This window comes from Drosophila grimshawi, unplaced genomic scaffold (genome assembly GCF_018153295.1).
Source record: "Drosophila grimshawi isolate 15287-2541.00 unplaced genomic scaffold, ASM1815329v1 contig_1377, whole genome shotgun sequence".
Taxonomy (NCBI): domain Eukaryota; kingdom Metazoa; phylum Arthropoda; class Insecta; order Diptera; family Drosophilidae; genus Drosophila; species Drosophila grimshawi.
In genome coordinates, this window is record NW_025062900.1 from 22,270,082 (window position 1) to 22,292,826 (window position 22,745).

Genomic DNA, 22,745 nt, shown 5'->3' on the forward strand with positions numbered 1-22,745 from the left:
TCAAGGTTTCTATTGGATCGAAATAGGTATTATTATTATTATTGATTTAAGTAGCAATCGAAAATTGGACATCAACACATTTTATAGAGACAGAGACAAAATCGGGGTTTCTTTTGGTACTTGACAGCGGGCTGGGATTTGGGTTTGAGAAAATGGGAAATCGCCTAACACTTGACGGGGAAACAATTCTCATTGGACACGTAGGCAATGTGATTGCGGAGCGTTTTGATTTGCTTCTGGGCGGCATCGAAGCTGTAGGAGAGTGTATTGAGCTGGCCCTGCATCTCGCGGATGACGGCCTCGCGATCGTTGACGGAGAGCGATGCGGTGGCTCGGCATTGGGCCAGCTCCTTTTCGAGGCGATTGATTTGTTCCTGCTGCTGGGCTTTGATCATCTCGGCGCGCTCCTTGGTGCCAGCAATTATCTTGGCGGATTCGGTGCGCAACGTGTCCAGATCGTCCTGTGTGGTCTTCAGTTGCTCGCAGAAGAGGTCTCGCTGGCGGAGCAGCTCCTCAATCTCGTTGCGCGCTTGGGTCAGATCCAGCTGGCACTGGCCAAGCTGTGGACTTAAATCTGGTGTGGGATTCTCAAGATGTACCTTGCAGGACTTTAGCTCTTTGCAGACAACGATCAGTTTACTCTGCAGATCATCCTTCTCCTTGCACACCTGTGCCAATTTCAGTTGCTCGTTCTCCAGCAGCTTGGGAAAATGGAGCAGCTCGTTCAGCTTCTCCTGGAACTTGGAGCGTATCTCCTTCACCTCTGTATTAATTTGCTGCTCGATGCGCTTATTGTTCATGCTGAGCTTATCCAGCGAGACGCACTGCTCCTCGACCTTCTGCTGAGCCAGCATATACTTGTTGCGGTAGTCCTCCAGCTGCTGTGACTGCTCCTTCATGATGCACTTGAACTCCAGCTGCTCCTCCTTCAGCTCGTTGACACGTGCTCGCAGCAGATTCAATTCAGCTGCATCCGCATCAGAGATTCCCTTGGACGCACCACATCCGCCCATGAAACCCTTCATACTGTAATGGAAGAGAAAATTTACATGAAAGTGCGAATCATTTTGTTTGTGTAAAAACAATTATAATAACAGTGTGAAAGAATATTATTTATACACAAAGTAATTTAATATATTGATTATTTGCTAAATTTTTAAAAATGAGATGCATTTTAAGATATTTTTTATATTAAAATAATACTTTTTAAATATATAAAACTAAATTTGAAAAGAAATCAAATAAACATTTATGTATTTTAAGAGAACATTTAAAGAAGGCAAACTTTAAATGATGTATTTAACCATCTTGGCTGACAACTAAAGGTTTTTGAAATGCTCTGTGTATTATTTTAAATTACATCATGGATTAAATCAACTTGCTTACCGTTTCTCCAACTCCTTCATTTGGCAATCCTTGCGCTGAAATTGGGTGAGCAGACGCCCGTAGTTCCCCTTCATCTTTTCGAACTGATCAGCTTTGGTGTTGCGTTTGCCACCGCAAATGACCAGCGGATCGGGATCCTCGGGACATGGCTTCCGCGGTGGGCAGGGCGGGGAACATGGCTTAGCGTCATCTTCGTCATCATCATCATCATCAAAGGGGCAGGACGGCGGCTCCCTTGATGACTCACGCCTGCTAACCTCAGTGAGCAGCTTCCTCACCGAGCACTGCATGCTGACAATGCGACGCTTCAGCTTCTCCAGCGAATCGCTTTTAGTGCACGGAGGTGGACAGGGTGGTGGGCAGGGAGGTGGACGGATTGATTGGCAGGGTGACACACTACGTTTCTTCGATTGCCGACATGGTGGGGGTGGATACGGTGGGCATGGTCCTTGAACGCTACTGCTGCTTTCCGCGCATGTAGATTGTGGTTTGGCATTACATGGTCCTGGATTGCAAACGTGCTTCGGCTTGGACTTGGAGGCCATGATGGCGCAGGCGATGTTTTGCATCATTTTCAAGTCCTCGGGGCAGGCGCCCTTCATCTTTTGCATGGCCTTGCTGAGCGCCTTAATAAGCCGATCCTCCTGGCCCTCCACTTCGCAGCAACTGGAGGCGACATCGTCGCTGCATTCGGTCACACCACTACCGACCACCGGACCGCCACAGGGACCCACACAATACGGCGATATGTTGTCCTCGTCCATGGTGGTGGTCAGATTGACCTCGCGATAATGGCGATGCGATCCAAAGTTCTGAAGCTTCACCGCCTGGTTCATCATTGTGTGCAGCTTGATATTCTCCTGCTCCATGCAGATGCGCAGACGTTTGATTTCGCGAAGCTCGTTACGTGTCTTACAGGGCTTGCCGCACATGTCCATCACCTGCGTCTTGATGTCCTGTATGATGCGGTTCTGGCAATCGATCTCCTTGATCAGCGCCAGATACTCCATGTACATGCGTTTCTGCTCAGGATTATCGGAGGATTCGCCAAGTCGCGAGAATAGATCATCCTCCATGTCCTCTTCCATGCCACCCTCATCCATTGCGGCCATCGTTGCATCCTCCTCCTCATAGTCTTGCTCCTCAGCATCATTTTCAGCCATGTTGATCGTATAAGTTTATGACTCACAAAATGCTCTGGCGTGGTAGCTTCTAATGGTTTCGGGATGATTTCCTCTAATTAACTTATCTCGAATTTAAAAAAAAAATAAATAAAATTTTGTCAAGTTATTCTGGAATTGGTTACTATAAAATTTTTTTGTTGTGTTGTTTTAAACAACTAAAATGAACTGATCCGTTTTTAAAGGCTTTTCTGACTTCGAAATATATTTTCGACATAGCCTACTCCACTCGTAACCAAGTTGAAAATTAGTTTCAAATCAACTGGGCATTTTTAATCAAAATGAATTTAAACAATTAGTAAATGAAATAGTGTAAATAATATTTCACTTTATTTAACAACTGGAGTATTTCTTTCCCTGCGATCTATGCTTTGATTCGACTCTGAAAAAGCTATTGAGCCCAATAAAATAAATAAATACGAATCGTTATATTCAAAAAACTAAAACACTCAATTATTCTTAAGATTTCGCTGCATTGCCATTTTCTCACTAGAAAAATATAACTAATTTTTGATAATGAATGCCCTCTAACAACAGTGGCACTAAAATCCTTAGGTTTAGTAGGCCCTTACTGTAAATTCCTCATTAATATTTTCGAATTGTTCAAGCCGAACCAATTATTAATTTCGGTAAACGACTGTGAGACTTTCCATTTAAAATTATCTGTTGTTAAAAAAGAACCGTAGGAAAATTCTTGTAAATGTTAAGCGGCCAAAAGTGTGCAAAGTCAATGTTGATTCATTCGCAGGAGGAAAATGTAAGCGGTAGGAAACTAATGCCTCTGGCCAAGAAGAGCTACAGCAGCCAGCATCAGCTGGCATCCTTGCCCGGCGAGGACATCAACACCAAATGTGCCAAAGCGGATGATGATCTGGGACTCGGCAACATCGATCAGTTTGGCTTGGAGGACGATGAGCAGCCAAAGAGACGACACAACTCGCAGGGCGATGAGATTGGCGCCAAGCTGAAGCATGAGCTGTCCAAGTACAAGCAGGAGCTCGAGGAGTACAATGAGACGACAAGGGATCTGGAGAAGAAGTACATGAAGATCAATGACGAACTAAGCGAAATGCAGCAGAAACACGATCAGTTTGCTGACCGTCGCAGCGAAATGGATGTGGATGAGAGCGGAACACTCCAAGGTTATTCACCCTCATCCACAACCAGCATCGGTTCAGAGGTGACGGTCAAGCGCAAGACATCCAATTTATTTCACAGCAACACCAGCTTCCTGGAGGCAGCCAGTTCATGTGAGGAGTTGCTTAAGCACAGCGAGTTGAGACCGGTCAAGATTCTGCACAATTTGTCGGCACAGATAGACAGTGTGTATTCCAGACGGCATGTTGGGGATACACCAACCAATCGGCTAACGCGACGCGGTAAGCGTGTGGAGGATCAGGAGAATGATCCAACAACACTCAAGCAGATGTATCATGTGCTCAAGGACGTGATCAATACGCAGCAGGATAACAGACGGAAAAACGCATACGATCGAGAGAACGGTGACTTCAATCAGCTCTATACGACCATTAAGGATCTGAAGAGCGAGCAATTGGAGTTCCGTAACATAATACGGCATCAGCAGGATCGCATCTCCGATTATCACACACGCTGTGTGAAGGCGCACGATATAATGAAGACGCAGAAGCACGAGATCGATAAGCTGCAGGTGAACAACAATCAGCTGGAGTCGAGCATCTTCCATGACATCGATAGCCTGCGCTCCAAGATCGACATCAAGCTGAAGAGTGTTGCCCAGCTGCCGCTGCTGATGCACGAGGAGCACATTAAATATGAGAAGGCGCTGCGCGAAAATTGCCTAATGGCCGAGAAGATGCACACGCTCCAAAAGGAGGCCACACAGCTGAAAACGAAAATCGATGAGCTTGGCAAGCGCAAACTGATCACCGTCAATCGCCTGAAAGCGGCCGAGCGAGATCTGAAGATCTTCAAGAACTACAATGCCACCCTGAAGACAGAAAAGCGACGCATCGCCGACGAGCTGGCCACGATGAGGGCACAAATGGACTCGCTGCAAGCGGCCAGTAAACGACAATTGTCGCGTCATCGCGAGCAGACGGAGAAGCAGCGCCGGGAGCTGCAGAAGCGCATCTTCGATCTGGAGCTAAAGCTCAGCCGTAGTCAAAACTCCACATCGAGTCTCATCCAGGAGCGGGACAGTCTGATTGCCGAGCTGCAGACCCAACTGCACACGTTGGTCCACAATTTCGAGGTATCCCAGAAGCATATACGCGTCCTGCGTCGCCACATCTACACCATGACCACCGGGGGTGTAGTTAGTGGCTCTGCTGCTGGTGCCAGTGCTGGTGCTCCGCACTCTAGCAGCGAACCGAACGTGACAAGGACGAAACTTAATTGACTCAGGCAAACGGAGGATGCGCCACACGCATACTGAGCACCAGTGCCTCAAGAGACATCGACGTCGGCCGGTTCAAGCAAGTTGAGGATATGGCCGAGAGGAATCTTATCTGGGCCATACACTCAATTTGCTTGTAGCCTGTGTTGGCAACTGTTGTTATTCGTGTCGTATCTGCTTATTTTATTTGAAAGCTTTTGATTATAAATTGTGTGCAAAATGAATGATGTTTTTATTTAAATAACTAAAATGCGAATTTTAATTGTTTGGTTAAATTTGACAAAATGATGTCATTTCGAGTGAGTTAAATATTAACGTAATCTAAGTGCTGGCGAGTCTCTTTCTTTGAAAAACTTCTTTAAACGTTTACCACATATGAAATTAATGAGGTAACGAATTGTGAAGGCCTGTTCTATTATTGAACTTGTTCGCCCTTATCTTCACAGTCAAGGGTTCTTGTCGATCTCATGCCAGATGCCCAGTGGCTGACCAACAATTAGTAATCCAAATTCAATTCAACATACATATTCAAACCAAGTTGTGTAAACAATAATCGGATTCTCGCGAACTCTCGGCACACACAGACACAGCTGATGCTGATGCATAGAAATCGCATACGATCGTTCATATACATATATACATATATATATGTATGTACGTAGTATGTATAAACATTTTCCACAGCCACTGATTTTGAGTGGTCTCTGTGCTGCGAGAAGAGGAGCAGCAGGAGGATCGGGTATGGAGACGAAGACGATGTTGACAGCTGTGCTAAGAAGTGCGCAGTGTGGAACTTAAATAGGAAGCGCCGTCGGAGAGCGCCAACGGAATGGCTAAATATATAACAACTGAGAAATCATATAGCGAAATAAGTATGTATATTCATTGGCACACTGAAACACAAATCCAGTTCAATCAAAACACCTTAATATAAAATAAATAAGACTTAATTATTTACCTATGCAAATATAAATTGTTTAAATAGAATAAATTTCTTTAATTAATCTAAAAACCAAATATTGAAATATATCAAACAAACTGAAAAACAAATCCAATTCAAGCATAATGCATTTAAATTTAAATATTAAGCATATTAAAATAAAATATGATTTAGTAATAATACAACAAAATTATTAACAATTCGACATATTCCTGTAATTTCAAAGCTTTAACTAAATGGAAATCCTAACTAAAGCTAGTATTATTTTTTCTACACTCTTTAAACATATTGTCACCAAAAGAATCAGCTTTGTATTTGTATACTATATGTTACAATTAATTTGAATAAACAAAAACAGTGCTTTATTTACAAACTATAGACAAAGACACCTAAACAATATTGTACTGATTTTTTTTAATTATTGTTTTTTTTTTTTTTTTTTTGCTGTGCACAGCTGGTGGGAACGGCGGGGGATTCTGACGCTGACCTGCCGTGCGCTCTTATTGAGCAGAGCAGAGCCAAAGGCGCGACGCTGCAGCTTTTCCGCTTTTCCCAATGTGAGGGCCGCACAGTTGAGTATTCGCACGCGACGCGAGCGGGCTGCCAAAAGTCGAACATGCGCCACGCTTCACTGGCCAGCTGGTATGCCAGCAACACACCGATGACGCACTGCAGCACACTGTTGCTGTTGTTGTGCTTGATGCTGTCGCACGTGCGGGCAAACGACACCAACAATAATAATAATAATAATGCAGATGAACTGTGCAGCATACGCGCCACGTTGTTTGTGACGCCACCGGAGCAGCGCAGTAATGAGGACTTTGGTCTGCCGCTTGACATTGACTGCGCCGGCGCCAACAACAACAGAAGCAGCAGCAACATCGCAAGCGCCTTTGATTTGAGTGCGCAACGTGTGGCGGGCAAGCGACATGTGCTCCTAAATGGCAGTCAGACGCCACCGCTGACCGTTGCCAGTTATGGACTGGAGTATTTGGACAACTGTGCCGAGCTACAAACCATCGAGATTGTGCATTTTGTGTTGGATGCCAGCCTGACGCTGAGCTGCAATGGCTACCAGTTGGACAACCTGCAGGCGGTCAGCCTGCGCCACAATGAGCTGGGCATACTGAGTGGCCACAGCTTTGAGTTGTTGCCGCACTTGAAGCAACTCCAGCTGGAGGACAACACGCTGCGCCTGCTCGAAACGCTCAGCGGCGGTGCGGAGCTGGAGCAATTGATTATCAGAAGGGAGCGACAGCTGTCCTTAAGGCAGGCCGAGATCTTTAAGGAGCTGAGGAAATTAAAACGCTTGGAGCTCATACAACTGAAGCTGGTCGAGGGTGATTTTCTGGCTGTGCTGCCGGGTCAGTTGGAGGAACTGCTCATCCTGCAAACGCCGATTGTGCCCCGCCAGCTGAAGCTCGCCAATGGCAGCGATCATCTGGTTAATTTGACTTTAGTTCATTGTGAGCTGAATATATTTGAACTAGAGCCATCGGAAGAATCCAAGCTGTTGCATTTGAATCTAAGCGGCAACGCCTTGAGGCATTTACAAGTGAATACTAGCTCCCTAATCAGCCTGGATCTCAGCGGGAATTATTTGAGGAGTCTGAACAGCAGCTGGTTCGATAAGTTGCCGCAGCTGCAAACGCTGCTGTTGCAGGGGAATCAGCTGCAGCGGATCTCCTGGGCGCAGCTGGTACAGTTGGCGCCGCTAAGTCTGATCGAGTTGGATTTGAGTGGCAATCAGTTGCTGCGACTTGATGACACCGCCCGAGCTGGCTGGGATCAGCGGCAACAGCTGCGCATCAAAATCGATGATAATCCGTGGAGCTGTCAGTGGTTGCTCAACTTTTCACATACACAGCCGCAGCTCTTTCGATTATTCCGCTATGCCAAGTACATATCACAGATCAATGTGAATGGGCTCAGTTGCAGGCCACAGCTGGACGAGGAGCAGCGGCAACAGAAGGGTTCAATAGATCCAACTGAAGAAAGTGAAGAAATTCAACAGTTGCTGCAACGCAATTCACTCTTGAATGTCTCCAGTCATACGGTGCTCTTTGGCAATCCCATCAACCAGTCACACAGCCAGAGAGCGGAGGCACTCATCATTGTGTTCATGCTACCGCTGGGCATTGCGCTGCTCTTCCTGCTGCTGTATCTGTATCTGCATTGCGAACGACTGTTCCACTGGTCCTATTATTCCGGTGGATTTCCCTGCTGTGCGGGCAAGTCGGCGACAAGTCATGGCTATGTGGATCACTTTGATATCGTTCGTTATGGCAATAGCACTGTTAGCGTCGCAGGGGATCTGGAACCGCAGGCGGATGGCTATGAGACGCCACTGAGTGGCGCCACCTCCATTTGCAATTGTGCCGGGCACAGGCAATCGACGTGCTCGCGTAGCCATCACGTCACCTACGAAGCGATGCCCACGGAGCTGCCATATCAGTTGTACACAGAGATCAAGGATCAGCCAGACGTTGATGGGGGGGATCAGACGCCTGCCTCAACGGGGCCCATTTACGATCAGTTGACGTTCGAGGAGGAGGAGAAGCCGCTGGATGTCTAGTAGTAATATAGATATATATTAGGTAAACATGTATATTGGTAAGTTGGAAATTATAATTTGGAGATTTGAAGTTTCCATTACTTATTATTATTATGTGCTTACTATTATAATTATTGTTATTCCTCGAATTCCTTACTCCTCGATGGAACTAATGACATTTTGTTTAAATTATTATTTTCTTAAAATATATTACACATTTGCTTAAAGTACTTTAGAATTCATTGCATATCTGGTTATTTAGAGAAACTTTTTTGCATTCACAAAAAATATACATTTCTGTTAAAAAGTTAATTAAAATAATTAAAAGAGAATCGGCTGAAGCATCTTTAGCTTATATAGAAACAAATCTTTCGTTTCAGATATGAGTCTAATCTATCCTGACAGCTGGTGCAACCGGTGAGGATTGCTCCGTCTCCCAGTTTTGGCAAGAATTATCATGTTACGTCTTGTTGTTGTTTGGTGTGTAATTTATTGCTAAGTCATAATTCTAATTAAAGTTAATCAATCATTTACGATATATGCATCAACGATGTAAACAGTTTGTTTGCTTGTTTTTCTTGTTTGTTTTTTTTTAGTTTTCAGGAGCTCGCTGGCTTTTGGATGCAACCACAATGCGTCGAATTATGTTTTGCGTCTTCTTGGCAGCAGCTTTGACGTCCTGGACAACAGGTTGCTGATTCTCCTTGCTGTCCGGTGGCGGAGAGCATAGGTCCGGACTGAGATTGTGAACGATGGGAGCATTGCTGCTAAATTGCACATTCTTCTGGGTATCGGCAAATAAGTCGCGCTTTTTTGCTAGTATAGAACGCACTGCATGCATATCGATGGGTTCAGTGCCGGCCTTAGCTCTAACTGGTGTTCCCTTGCGCAACGGTTTCGCCTCGACAATCGCATCAATCTCAATCGGTTCCGCCTTGGGCTTAACGGGTGTGCCCTTGCGTTGCGACTTGGCGGGCGTCAGAACTTCTACATCGTCCTCCGCAATCTCGGTTTTTATTTGCGTTAATGCGAGGGGCTCCTCCTCAGGCTCAGTTTTGGGCGATTCCAGCAGCTGCTGCTCGCTTTTCACTTTGATTTTTCCAAAATGCTGCTTTACGGGTGTGCCCTTCTTAATGGGCTTGGCAGCGATGGCCATCTGTTCCATGGCCTCGCTCAGCATCTCCTCGGACTTAATATTGCACACTTCCAGCTGTGCAGTTGTGTGCGACTCCTTGGGCTCCGACAGCTCGCGTTTTACTTTCATTAAACCCAAGACGGGTTTATTGCCCCCCTGTTTAGTTTTTAGCGGCGTCACAATGACATCAGTTTGCAATTTAACGCTCACACGTGGTGTTCTGAGTGGCGTATCCAAAACTATGATCTCAGCTTGAGTGGTTACGCTCGTTAAGTTCGCTGCTGCTGGTGTTGGGGGCGTGACAATGCGCGGCAAGGCTGCCTGCAGCTGCGACTCCTTAATGTCAAACTCCATGGCGTGAATGGCCTTGAAGGCAATCTTGTGTTCCATGAGCAGATTCTCGCGATCAATGAGCACGCAGCGTGATTTCAGTGATTCAAAGCGCCAGCTGTTAGAGTAAAATATAAATATATTAAGTGCCACGTGATACTAGATTAAATTTCATCTACCGCGCCATTTCCTGTTGCACATTACGCATCTGCTCCTCGACGGTGGCCTTTTGGATGTGCATGCTGTGTAGTTGTGACTTCAGCTCGTCGGTTTCACGTCTAAATGGAATGGGAATGAAGTGAACTAAATCTACACGCAACCTACACTAAATGGCACAATCAACTACAACAAAAACAGTCTGTAGCTGGTGAAGCTGAGCAATTGATTGCCAAGTTTAGCAACAATATGGCCAAAACGTTCGGCCAACTCATACTTGCAGAAATCCAGCATGGAATCGAGCCAAGTCACCGACTTCTGGCTGGCCAGTTCGCGCAAACGCTCTTGCGACACATTTAAATTGCGCTCCAGTTTTGCGTTCTGCTGCAGCAGCTGGCGAATGCGTTCATTGAGCTTATCTGAAATGTTAAATCAAGCATCAGTTTCACCTCCAAATGAACTATTTAATATTCGGTTTGGGTCTCACTCTGATAGGTTTTGTCTGCGCTGCAGAAGATGGTGCTGCATGCCTGCAGTTCTTTGTGCATAGCAATGTTTTCACGCTTCAAGCGATGAATCTCATATTTGCTGTCATTGAATATCTTCTTCATGTCCAAATAGCTCTTCTTCTGGCTAACCAGCAATTGCTTCATCACCTGCCGCTGATCATCGACCTCGGCAAACAGTGAATTACCCTTGCGATCTGTAAGCGAAAAATAGTCTTGAGTTTTATATATACAGAGAGATCAAGAGATTGTTTAGTGACCATTATGTTCGGGTGCACTGGTGAGTAGTGCTATTTTGGCATTGGCATCCACCAGCTGCTCCTGTGCGCTCTCCAATAGCTGCAGCTTCTCCTCGAGATCATCGCGCTTGGAACGCATATTCTCCTCCAGGCAACTAACCTGATCCTTCAGTACTTCAATAGTTTTCTGTATAAGTAGAGCACATTAGTAGTAGTTTGTTGTTAGTGTTTAAAAAGGACGCACCTCCTGCTCGGCCAGGGCAAAGGTATTTTGCACTTTGGCATCCTCGTATTCGGCCAACTTTTGCATTAGCTCCGCATTCTCCAGTTCCAAGACGCTCAGACGTGAGGCAGACTCATCATGCGAGCTGTTTGCTTTCAGCGTCGCATTTAACTCCAGATCACGCGCAGCGCTCTCCAGTTTCGCTCTCAGGGTGGATGTCTCCTCAACCTTGGCGTCGTAATCCTGTTGCAGGATTTCCTGCTCCAGTTGCAGACTTTTGTATTTGCGTCGCACCTCCTCCAATTCCTTCAGCATTCGATCATCGGCGCTGGGACAAGCGGCCTGCGCTTGGGCGCTGAGATGTTCCAGCTCCTGGGTTAAATACTTCTCGGCGGCTAAGGCTGTGTCCAGGCTGCGTTTGAGCTCGTGGATGCGTTGAGCATCGTCCTCGCTGCGCTCCTTCAACTGCTGATGGCGGTCATGGAGTATTTTATACTCTTCGACAATGTCATCGATGCTGAGAGCGCTTAAATCTAAGTTATTGTACATTTTGATTAGCCTAAACAGAACGTTGTTTTCTATATGGCGTCAAAGTTTTGAATTAATTGTGCAAAAGTGACGCTCCCGCAGGGCTGCATGCCAATTTTATATCGATAGTTTTGTCTGAGTGTGCTGTCTATACCGATAGCTTATCAATCAATAGCATTGTTTTAAGTGCAGTCATGAGTCGAATTTAATTAGCGCCATCTGTTGATTATTTACTGGGCGCCAATAATGAATATATTTGAATCTGATTTAAAATGTGTGTAAGATTTAATAATTTATTAAAATGGGAATTTTAAAAAATGTACTCATTAAAATACTTTATTTAAAATCCATATAATTACTTATGCTTCCTAAGCGCATGCGTTGCATTCTCTTGTTGTGGTTGTCATGGAGATTTATTGAGTGTTACACAAACTTTTAGTCATTTTCAACAAATACTTCAAACCAGAAACAAAATGCAAGAAGATTCAGCGGAAAAAACGCAACAATTACAAAATTTTCAATCCGATGATTTGCTGGAAAAGCTAAAATTGCTCAACTATGAGAAGCATCTACTGAGGGAATATAAATTGAAGCCTTTGTCACGTTTCTACTTCGTCAAGGCCACAAATCCTGGCGAGCAATTCTTCATGTTCACCCTAATCTGCTGGTGGCTGTGCAAGAAACTGGGCAAGGAGATGGACAGACCGCAGGAATACGATGATCCCAACACGGTTATAGCCAAGATTATACAAATGCTTGAGGAAATTGTAAGTGTGGATGATGGGTTTGGAACAGGAGCAAGAATTACAATTTTTTCTTCGCTTTTTGCAGGATGTGCCCGTTGACTTTGCGCCCAACAAGCTGATCCGTGGAGCTGGTCCCATTTGTCTCATGGTGCTGGATATTCTGGCCACGCAGGCGGTGAAGCTGATCAAGGTGAATTATCAGCGGGTGCACATTGCCCAGGAGGAGGAGTTTGTGGGCGACTATTTGGAGGACAATGCCGAGATCATATTGGAGAAATTAGAGGATGAACAAAATGCATCTGCACTCAGCGATGACAGCGATCTCGAGCTGGAAGCGCACAATTTCAAGCAGCTCAATTGGCTGAATCGCCAGAAGCGTTCCATGGGCGGGGATCTGGCCGAGGAGCAGAATCGTGAGCTCAACGCTCAGCGGCTCAGCGATCATCAGGAGTGGCGACTGGAACTGGAGCGGGTACTGCAGCAGCTGAAGGTGTGTGTCAAGGCAGATGCTCGGGACTGGCGCACCCACATCACCCAAATGGAGTCGCTCAATGCGGGCATCTCCAACGTGGCGGAGCCGACGCAGATGCAGCTCAAGAAACTGCACAGTGAGTTCACCTTCAGCCTGGAGAAGATCGAGAGCCGCGAGAAGCATCTGAACAATGAGCTCCAACAGCTCATTCAGCAGTACAAGGAGCTCTCCATTGAGCTATCCACTGTGCAATACGCCCAAACACAGCTCCAAGCCGACTCCGAGAAGCAACTAAACCAACTCAACGAGGTGATGGCCGAGCAGGAGCTCAAGAAACAGGAAATGGAGCGACGTGGACAGGTCATGTCCGATGGAAGTAAGTCTTAGCAGCTAACAAATATGAAATTGATGTGCAGAAACATTAGTTTTCAAATATGTTTGCTCCCTATTTAAATATCATTGGAGGAGGTACAATAATTGAAGAAGATGTCAGATTGATCTGCAGTATATCTGCTTTAAATGTAAAGTAGTTTTTATGAGAATACAGATAGTGCATCTATCGGAGACAGCCCGATCGAATCACTATATTATAACTATAACTATCTGATAAGTTCTTGCCATTAAAACTGAATCAAAACTGGGTCAAAACTGTCCGCAAACAGATGTTAAAAAGCTGAACATTTATTGTCATTTTTTGGTCTGCACTTAAAATTGGAAACATGATTTATATAAAAATTAATTTTAAGAATTGACTCAAAGAAAGGCTTTCTCCCCAATCATAACTCGGTCAAAACTAAGTTGATTTTCAAAAAAAAAATCCTTTTAATTACCAATTACCCAAAAACTCTTCAACTTTATAAATTTCTTGCTGACTATTTGGGCAGATTTTCCAATTGCAAAAGTCAGTTGCAGAAACATATTTGGGTATTTGCAGACAACTGCTAAATGTTGCACATTGTTTTCCATTCTGCATGTCAATTTTCACATTCAACATTTAAACGCAAATATTTGTTTTTGCAGGCTCCGTGCAGCAGATCAAGAAATCGATTGTCAAGCTGAAGGATGACATTGCCCAACTGAATCTGGAGGTGGCTCTGCTGGTGCATGCCCACGATCAGGATATTGTGCGTCAAACGCTCGGCGCTGCTGAGCAGCTCAACAACTGATAACCGATAAGCGAATGAATATATATGTTTGTGTGTATATAGGAGTTGTATTTAGCATATGAATGAGATCTGTGGTCTCCGGCATATTTCACACTTTGTTATGGGTGCGTGTTGTTGTGTCTTGTTTACACCCAGTTCGATGCGTATCACAATCAGTTCAGTTCGAGGCGTCGGGGTAGGGGTAGGGGTACGTGTAGGGGTCGGCATTGGGATAGGGATCGGGATCGGGATCGGGAGGTAGACCACCAACGTTGCCCCGCCCCGTCGACGAGTGTTTGATTTGATTGCCGCCGAGTGCTGATAAGCATCGTAATTGGTTGCTAAGCCAATAGGGCGGTCAATTATCACCGCTATGTTATCTACACTTCACACACTTAGGGACACGCGTGTCCTGCACTGATCAGATAAGCGAGCCACGTCTCTTTATCGTCCGCATAGATGAGAAGATGCCGCAACTACCACATAACCTAACCACATAAACTCACCTAAACCAACCAAACCAATCCGAATACCAAAACCCAAAAAACCAAACCAAAGCAAACCTAGGACGAAACCGCGAAAACCCCGAGCTGCCTGTAGGTGTTGCTACCCTCTACCCTCTCTCGCCCTCCCTCTCTCTCTCTCTCTCTCTCTCACACTCTCTGTCTCTCACTCTCTCTGCGCGCACGCGCAAAGCGTTTTGTTTGCCCACTTGGTCGGCTTATCAGCCCAATTCCCAATTGCCAGTTTCAGGACCCGACAGCCACACACCAACTTGTTCTGATTTTCGCTGCGGCTAGCCAAAGGTGCTAAAAGGTTTTCCCAAAAAAAAAAAAAAATAAAAGAAAAACAAAATTACCTTGCACTCGTCGTGGTTTTTCCAACAATCCTTGAAATAGCTGTGCGTAAGCCAATAAATAATAATAGCAAGCAAACCCTGTGTTGAAAACCTTTCTTTACCCCTGCAAACAAATGCATGTCTTTAACCGTTTTAAAGTTTAGTTAATGTTAATAAAAATGTAAACAAATGGACCGTCAAAGCGCTCTGATTGTGCTTAACTTCTTAGCAAACATGGTCTGAATATGAAAGTAATGTAAAATAACTAAAAACTATGAACAAATAATAAATAAAAATGCTGATGATATTTGCAGAATATTAAGCTAATTTTCGAATTTTTAAATTGTTTTTTTTTTTTTTTTAACATAGAACCAAAAAAATTTTTGTTTTTGTGACCTCTTCTTAAAAATTTAAATTCAAAACCTTTTCTTAAGAAATATAGAAGAATATAGAGACGCTTTGTAAGAAATTAATTAATTTTTTTTTTGATTTAAGTGGACAATTGTCAATTTAGATAATTACACAATTTTAATGCAATAATTGAATTTAAATATATTAAATTTATAGGTTTGGCTATTTTAATATGAAAAATGTTTTACAATCTTTTATAAACATTTTAAATATTTTTTAGTGTGGAAGTAATGAAAACTTTTTAATAATCGTTATTGAAATACGAGATTGATAAATATATTTATGATAGTCCGAAATCTTTCAAAACTTAAAAGTTAAAATTCAAATAAAACTTTAGAAAACTAAATAGCATTGACCAAAATGCCAGATTTGAAGATCTTTAAGGAAGAGAAAAGTTCCTGAGTTTTTTGATTGATAATTGACGAATGCAAGAAACTGAATGTACAACAAAGCCAAGAAAATTTCAATTAATTTCGCATACATCTCGCACTCTGCCTCTCTCTCTATCTCCCTCTCTGTCACTCTCTCGCTGTTGCTGTCTCGCGCGCACCATTCCTGTTTGTCTCTGTCTGACTGTGTCTATCTCTGTTTGTGGCATGCAAAATAGTAGAGCAAGTCAAAAGTCATTTTGTGGCTCTTTTCGCTTGCTTGGCATAAATTGCATTATTATTAGGCTTATTTGATATGCGCCGACGACCGAAAAGCTGCAGTGAAATTGCAAAGCCAACAACAACAACAACAACAACAAAAATAACAACAGTAACAACAATAACAATAACAACAACAACAACAAACAACGGACTGTAGCATTAAACTTGTTGTTGCTCCAAAAGCCAAAAGCAACTACTGTTCATTTCCCACGGTAGGATTCGGATGCCATTCCACTGAGTGAGTGGCAGGCAACTCGCGACTTGCGACTTGCGACTCGCCAACTCGCTCTGGGGCTGGTTTTTTTTTTTCTTATATATATATATATTTTTGGTTTTGTTTTGTTTTTGGCCACAGCAAGTCAGAGTCGAGAGTCGAGAGTCTCGAGAGTCGGCTCTGAGTCGGGCAGCAACTACGACTTTGACTCCGACTCCGACTCTGACTCTGACTCGGGCTCGGGCTCGTCTCTCATTGTGTGGCGCTGCTGTGGCAGCGGTGGGAGGCAGCTGGAGCTGGGAGCTGTGAGTTGGAGCAGCTGGATAAGAGTGAGTACGCAGATGAGTTTCATTTTCTCATTGTTTGGCACGACCAACTTGCAAGCTGCCCCCAAAATACAACAACAACAATCAGAAGAAACCTGTTGCCCGCTTCAGCTTTACGTTGAATGAACAAATTTGTGTTCAGTTTTTTGGCCGCTGGCTAAAAAGCATTTGCTGAGCATAAATCGTGATTTGGCCACAGTTGGCCCGAGAGAGCCAAAGATAGTTAACTTAAAGACAACAAAACAGTGCCCATTCCCATACCCTATATATATATATACATATATATATATACACACATATATATACCCAACGCATAGACGCCACCTACAAAGGCGAAAACTTATATTTTGTTGTATTATTTATGATCTAATACAATGTTCACAACAAGCCCCAAAGAATTTCATTCATTTTCATAAGTTCATTCAAGAGATTCCTTTTGTTTGTCATGTTGTCAACATTTGTTGTCTGGTGACCGCTCGCTGTGCTCGTTATCATCAGTCCCGCAATCCCAATCCCTCTGCTCTCTCCCTCTCTCTCTCCATATATATCTCTCTCTCTATATATATAAATATATATATAGCCATCTCTGTCGGAACATCGATTTAAATGCAAATCAAAGTAATAAAACATTTTTTTTTTCTTGATCTTTTCACTCGTTTTTTGTTACCGATACCAGCCACGATTAATTTTAAATTCAATTTGTTGAAGCGGGACTGAAATGGAGATGAAGCTAAATCTGAATCTGAATCTGAATCCGAATCCGAAGCTGGAACTGGTGACACCTACGCGACAAATACAGTCACAGCCAAAGTTATAGCAACAACACCTCAGCTGCTAGTTTTATTATTATTTTCTGTTTTCGGAATTGTTTTTTATTTTTCCTTTTTTTTTTGTGTTTTGTATGTTTGTTTGATGGCTCTAAATCAACGGAAGTTCATGTGGCGCTTAGCACATGAAAATCGATCGTAAATCTTATTTCACAGCTTGGCAGCTTTCTAAACATCTCAGACATATCAGAGAGACTTGAGTAATGCGGGGGATTGCATTTTGGATCAGTTGATAATAAAACTGTTGAGCATTGACTTTTGTGGCCAAAACCCTTTTTTCTTTTTTTTTTTACCACACAAGGTATTTTTATTTGTAAGCTAATGCATTCAAATTGAGTTTTGGTAACTGTTTGGTTTATTGAAATCAAATGGCTTTAAAATGGATTTGCTCGAATTGGTTTTGCTAATGTTGTACTGAAATTAACTTAAGAGACATATTACTTTGCTCGACAATATTTACCTTTATAACAAGTCGTGTTAGTTCGATTTGAAAAAACCCCTGAAGATCGATTTCAAAAGCAAAGTCTGATTGCAGTTTGTTCCATATTAAAATATGTTTCAGTTAACAAACTCAGTTTTTTATTGTTATCGGAAATCGATTTGTATCGATGCAGTTATCGACAAAATGACATCAATTTGATCTGCATTGGTATAAGAGAACTTATATTCCAAATTTAAAGACATCAGCTCTTCTGATCACTGAGGTCAGATTGTGCATTCAGAAGGAGAGCAGGACATGTCTAAACCGACTGGGCTGCTGAATCTGACACAGAATATATACAAGTTATGGTATCGGACATGCTTCCTTCTGCCTTTTAAATATTTTTGCTCAACTTCGTTAGACGCTTCTCCCAATTTTCTTTGGGTTTGGGGTATAAAAATCATACGACAAACATCTTTAATTAATTTCTGTTGAATATTTTATTAGTGTTTATTAGAACAAGTATATTTCTGTCTAATCAATTTGGAAATATAATATATTATCAATGGAATTGGCTTTTCACATCCCTAATTATTTGCACTTCTTGAGCACTCATTCGCACTCCTTGAGAATTAGCTTATCGTGACAGGACAAAAGATGCTGGACTCTTTATGTATTTTTGTTTTTGAACGTTGCACTGTACGCAAAAGTATTAAGTTTCATTAATTTCGAAAATAAAAAAAAAAAACAGAAGAATAACAAACAACCACAATAACAAATGTGAATGAGTTGGAACAAAAAAAAGCACATATTTTGTGAAAAATTAAAAATTCATACGGCAGCGATGCGGTCGCATAAATTTCAACTGTGGCAGCGAAGACAGCAAACAATGCGAAAACGAGAGACGAAGTTGGAGACGTGGGCGTTATATATAAATATATATATAAATATATACTTTTATATATGAATATATCTGAGATCTGAGCTGTGTGTTGTGTCTTTATAAGACTGAAACTGGACCGCAGAGATGGCAGATCGAGGTGCGTTGTCAACAGCTGCAACAATCAGCCAATTTCCAACTGATGACGAAGATGACGAACTTTTTGTTGTTGTTGTTGTTGTTGTTGGTTTTGTTTACGGTGATGATTGCCTCACGGTAGTTGACGGCGCAGAGTTGCCAGGCATATTCATTCAAGGTGCCGGCCAAATTGGTGTGCTTGCCTCTTAAAAAGCTTGATTTATTTTGCTTAGCTGCGCCGTGAATCCATCTGCATAAATTTGAATTATGTACGATCGTAAATTTTCGGCCAGACTTGAATAATATTTGTTGCTGTTGTTGTTGTTGTATGCATCTCTATGTTTGAACAGTTAGCTGCCGTTATAGCGACACGATCCATCAATGAATTCGGAACTCAATGAACTCGTACTATGACCATAAAAACCCATCGTCCATAAAGCGCTATCCATCGTTGATCGTTGAGCAGCTTCCCCCTCGCAGCTTCCCCCTCGCTGCTAAATTCGACTCATTTCGTATGCATTTTAGTTTGTATGTTAATTTTTATGATTTTTTTTGTTGTTGCTGTTGTTGTCTATGGTTTCCAGTTTCCAGTATTTCTGTGTGTGTCCATTGTGTTTTATTTAATTTTAATTTTTATTTCGTAAATTTTAAATTTGTTGTCACTTCTGTAGGAGCGCAAAAGGTTTTTCCATTGTTCGATCAATTCTGAAGCGACAAAAAAAAAAACAAAAACAAAACAAAAACAAAAATTAATACCGAATTCGAAATCGATTTCGTTTGTATTTTATTATAATTGGGTGCGGTGCGGTAGTTTTTTTTGTCTCTCTTCATATATGTATCTATTTCTTTTTTTTCTGCAGAATCGCGTCTGAATCGCTGTCATTGTAGAGACAATTCAATAAAAAAAACACATAAAAAAGAATACGATTTTTTATGAATAGCTCTTTGCATATTTTATTTTTTACAATGTGTGTGTTTTATTTGTGGGTGCGAGGAGGGAAGGCGTCGCTTTTTAGTCATGCATTGAAAATTAATAAAATTTATGGTTTATTTGGAATTTTCGTGGCCTATTAATTTGCCATAAAGCCTGGTGGGCATGGTGTGTGGCAAAGCTAAGTGGCAATCGGTGGCACATACACAGCGAGAAAGCGAAAAAGCTGAAACAATTTAACAATTATGCAATTAAATATTTATTTTAATATTAATCACAGTCTGTTTGATTTTATATAATTCGGTTGTTTGCGGGAATTCATCGAGCTGGTAAATGAAAAGCAAAAACAAAGAATACATTTTATAATGTTAAATTTTATTTTCATTTAAACTGAACTTTAAATTGTATTTATATTATTCTTTGTTATGAACTATTTTGGAATTACATAATTAAATTTAATATTATATCACACGGCTCTTAAGGCCAACTGCAACCTGATTGCCACTTTAAATAAGATAAAAGCGTATTAAAATTTATAATACACTTGGTGTAAGTTCGATTTGATTGTTAAGGCTTCAGCAGCTGTCATTTAAATGTACATATATAGTATATTTAAATGTGCCTGCAGTTGTTTAGTAAAAAATTGCCACTTCACAGTCTGGAAATAAAAAAACAATTTGCGCATCTGCTTGATTGGATATATGCAAGTGTTGGCCAATATATGGAATAAAGCCATCAAAATCGAATCGAGTCTCGCAAGGAGAAACAATTTAACCATTTTTGTTTTTTAACTTTATTGATGCTTCATGTCAATGCTTGCCAGCTGCGCAATGCGAAAACTTAATTAAAAATACAATAACAGGCACCAAAAACAAAAAGAATAATAAAAAAATAAGCGGCCATCCTTTTTGGGGCCACTTAATTAAAATAACAAAAGGCGCAGAGTTGTGTAAAATTAACGAAATTCTTCTTATCTTTCTCAGCTTATATGTATGTGTTTCTTTCTTTATTTTTTTGTTTTTTCGTTTTGTGAATGAAGCGTTTAGTTCATTGAGCAGAAGATGAGGCGAAGAAAATGAAAGGCAATCAGTTAGAGCAGGCAGCGAGATAAGCAGACAATAAATATGAGCTCGGCCCTTTTGCGGCGCATTACAAAAATGTATTTCGATATTTCTACATTTGTTCATTCTTCTTCTCTACTCTCGTTTTGTGTGTATTTCTTCATGTTATTTGGTTGTTTGCTGGGCACAAAGAGGCCACACAGCGACAAAATACAAAAATAAGAAGAAACAAATACACGAAGAAGGCAATTCAAAAGTTTCCCATGGCGGCACATACACATACACACACACACACACACACAGATAGAAACACACGCACACAAAATGGAGCCGCAACAGCTAACAAAGTTGGCAGCGCAGTCAATGCGGCGTATGCGTAATACGGCTGCTTGGCTCGCTGCCACTGGTTTTCAGCACACACACACACACACACACACATACAAACACACACACACACAGAGACAGGCGAATGCGAGAGACGAGAGACATACGAGAAACGGGTTAAGGGCAGGCAGCAACTGACAGTTGAGCGCCAGCAGCGACGCAAACGTTGCTGCCATTGGCCGCCCAAAAGCGCCACAAGGCAACGCCCACTTAACAACTGAGCATGTGTGTCTGTCTGTGTGTGTGTGTGTGAAAAAGAAAGTTGTCTGCGTTGCACGGCAGCTAGATGACAGCCAGCAGCTGCCGAACAGAGACAGCACCACATGAACGCATGTGCTAGAGCGAGAGAGCGTGCCTACTGAGCTTTTTTCGCCCAACGACGTCTCTTTTGCATATACACACATATACAGCAGTTAATTTATGTGTGTGTGTGTGTGTGTGTGTGTGTGCTTTGCGCACGCTCTTAATTAAAATGTAAACCTTTTAGTTTTTTGTTGGTTTGGTTTCGGCGGGCGTGGGCGCATTTAGGTTTAATTAACAGGGCTGCACGCAACGCCCCAGCAGAGTGCTCAAAAAAAAACACACACACAAAATACTTAGCTCACCTGCTCTCGCGCACACACACACACACACACAGAGCGAGAGAGAGAGAGAGAAAGAGAGCGCGCGCGAGAGAGAGAGATGCGCGCGGTTGACGCTCTCATCCAATCAGCGGACGTTGCGCTCACTCAAACTCGTTTTTGCGCTCAATTGTGCTAGAGCGAGACGGTGCAGAGACAATTGAATGCGAGCAGCGAGCAGCAAGCAGCAGCGAGCAGCAGCAGCAGCAGCAGAAGCTGTTTTATGCTCTTGTTGTTGCTGTTGTTGCTGTTGTTGCTGTTGTTGCTGTTTCAACACAGGCAGCTGTTAAACCCATCAAGCTGAAGTTTCGATCGTAACTTTGCAGTTGACTCTCGCGCACAGAAGCGTTCGGAAGTGAAATATATTTTATTAATAATATTAGCAGACGAGCGCTGCTTTCCAGCTTTCCAGCTTTCCCCCCAGAGTCTGTGTTAACGCTTTTTTTGTGTACTAAAATTTGAAGAGCCGATCACAACTCAATGTGGAAAACGCAGCAAGCAAACAATCGTAACTAACAATTTTGGAGAATTTTGACGAATTGCGGACTAACACAATAAAAAAATAAAAAAAAGAATAAGGTAAGCAGACGCCATTTTGTTAGACGTTGCCATTTTGTGGCTACTGTTGAAAGCTGCCGCACTTACGCAGCAGCAGCAGCAAGTAGGTAAGAAAGACAGAGAGAGAGGTAGACAGACAAAGAGAAAGAGAGAGAGAGAGAGAGACAGAGATAGCGAGCAAGTGCGCTTAGAGCGCTACTCGTCTTGCGCATGCGCAGTAGCCGAAGCTTATAAGAACTTGCTTCGGCTACTGGTCTTCAGCTTCTCCTTCGTGTCACGAATGCATCGACTTCGTCTTCGTCTTTCGTATTCGGCTTCGGTTTTCAGCGCTCGTGCTTGACCAGTTAGAAAGAAGAGCTAGGCAGAGCTGCGACTGCTGCTGCTGCTGCTGCTGTGGCACTACAGTAGTCCGATGACTCACACACACACACACACACATTTACATACACTACTGTATTGAGCCGCACTCAACACACACACACACACACTCATATACACATTGAAACGCCTTGGTATTGACTGCGTCGTCGCCGCTTCCTCAACTTGGCAGCAGCGACGCAAGCAGCAG

At 42.7% G+C, this 22,745-nt stretch overlaps 5 protein-coding genes across 5 annotated transcripts; 3 read left to right on the top strand and 2 right to left on the bottom strand.

Annotated features, from left to right (window-relative positions):
• Nucleotides 1–6: 6 nt before the first annotated feature.
• LOC6566817 lies at nt 7–2,733 on the bottom strand. Its single transcript, XM_001993183.2, has 2 exons — nt 1,387–2,733; nt 7–1,026 (listed from the first exon to the last, which is right to left on the bottom strand). Exons 1-2 carry the CDS (start codon nt 2,547–2,549, stop codon nt 165–167), a joined length of 2,025 nt encoding a protein of 674 aa, XP_001993219.1. The 5' UTR covers nt 2,550–2,733; the 3' UTR covers nt 7–164.
• A 467-nt stretch (nt 2,734–3,200) lies between these two features.
• Nucleotides 3,201–5,168, top strand: LOC6566818. Its single transcript, XM_001993184.3, has one exon. The coding sequence runs from the start codon at nt 3,268–3,270 to the stop codon at nt 4,945–4,947; it is 1,680 nt and encodes a 559-aa protein (XP_001993220.2). The 5' UTR covers nt 3,201–3,267; the 3' UTR covers nt 4,948–5,168.
• Nucleotides 5,169–6,334: 1,166 nt separating this feature from the next.
• Nucleotides 6,335–8,976, top strand: LOC6566819. The gene is made up of 2 exons (XM_001993185.3): nt 6,335–8,497; nt 8,819–8,976. Exon 1 carries the CDS (start codon nt 6,501–6,503, stop codon nt 8,457–8,459), a length of 1,959 nt encoding a protein of 652 aa, XP_001993221.1. The 5' UTR covers nt 6,335–6,500; the 3' UTR covers nt 8,460–8,497; nt 8,819–8,976.
• Nucleotides 8,977–9,010: 34 nt separating this feature from the next.
• LOC6566820 (protein Spindly) lies at nt 9,011–11,591 on the bottom strand. The gene is made up of 6 exons (XM_001993186.2): nt 11,049–11,591; nt 10,826–10,991; nt 10,547–10,762; nt 10,337–10,478; nt 10,083–10,181; nt 9,011–10,021 (listed from the first exon to the last, which is right to left on the bottom strand). The coding sequence occupies exons 1-6, from the start codon at nt 11,574–11,576 to the stop codon at nt 9,031–9,033; spliced, it is 2,142 nt and encodes a 713-aa protein (XP_001993222.1). The 5' UTR covers nt 11,577–11,591; the 3' UTR covers nt 9,011–9,030.
• Nucleotides 11,592–12,028: 437 nt separating this feature from the next.
• LOC6566821 (intraflagellar transport protein 57 homolog) lies at nt 12,029–14,119 on the top strand. The gene is made up of 3 exons (XM_001993187.2): nt 12,029–12,322; nt 12,387–13,149; nt 13,794–14,119. The coding sequence occupies exons 1-3, from the start codon at nt 12,029–12,031 to the stop codon at nt 13,937–13,939; spliced, it is 1,203 nt and encodes a 400-aa protein (XP_001993223.1). The 3' UTR covers nt 13,940–14,119.
• The last annotated feature ends 8,626 nt before the right edge of the window (nt 14,120–22,745 follow it).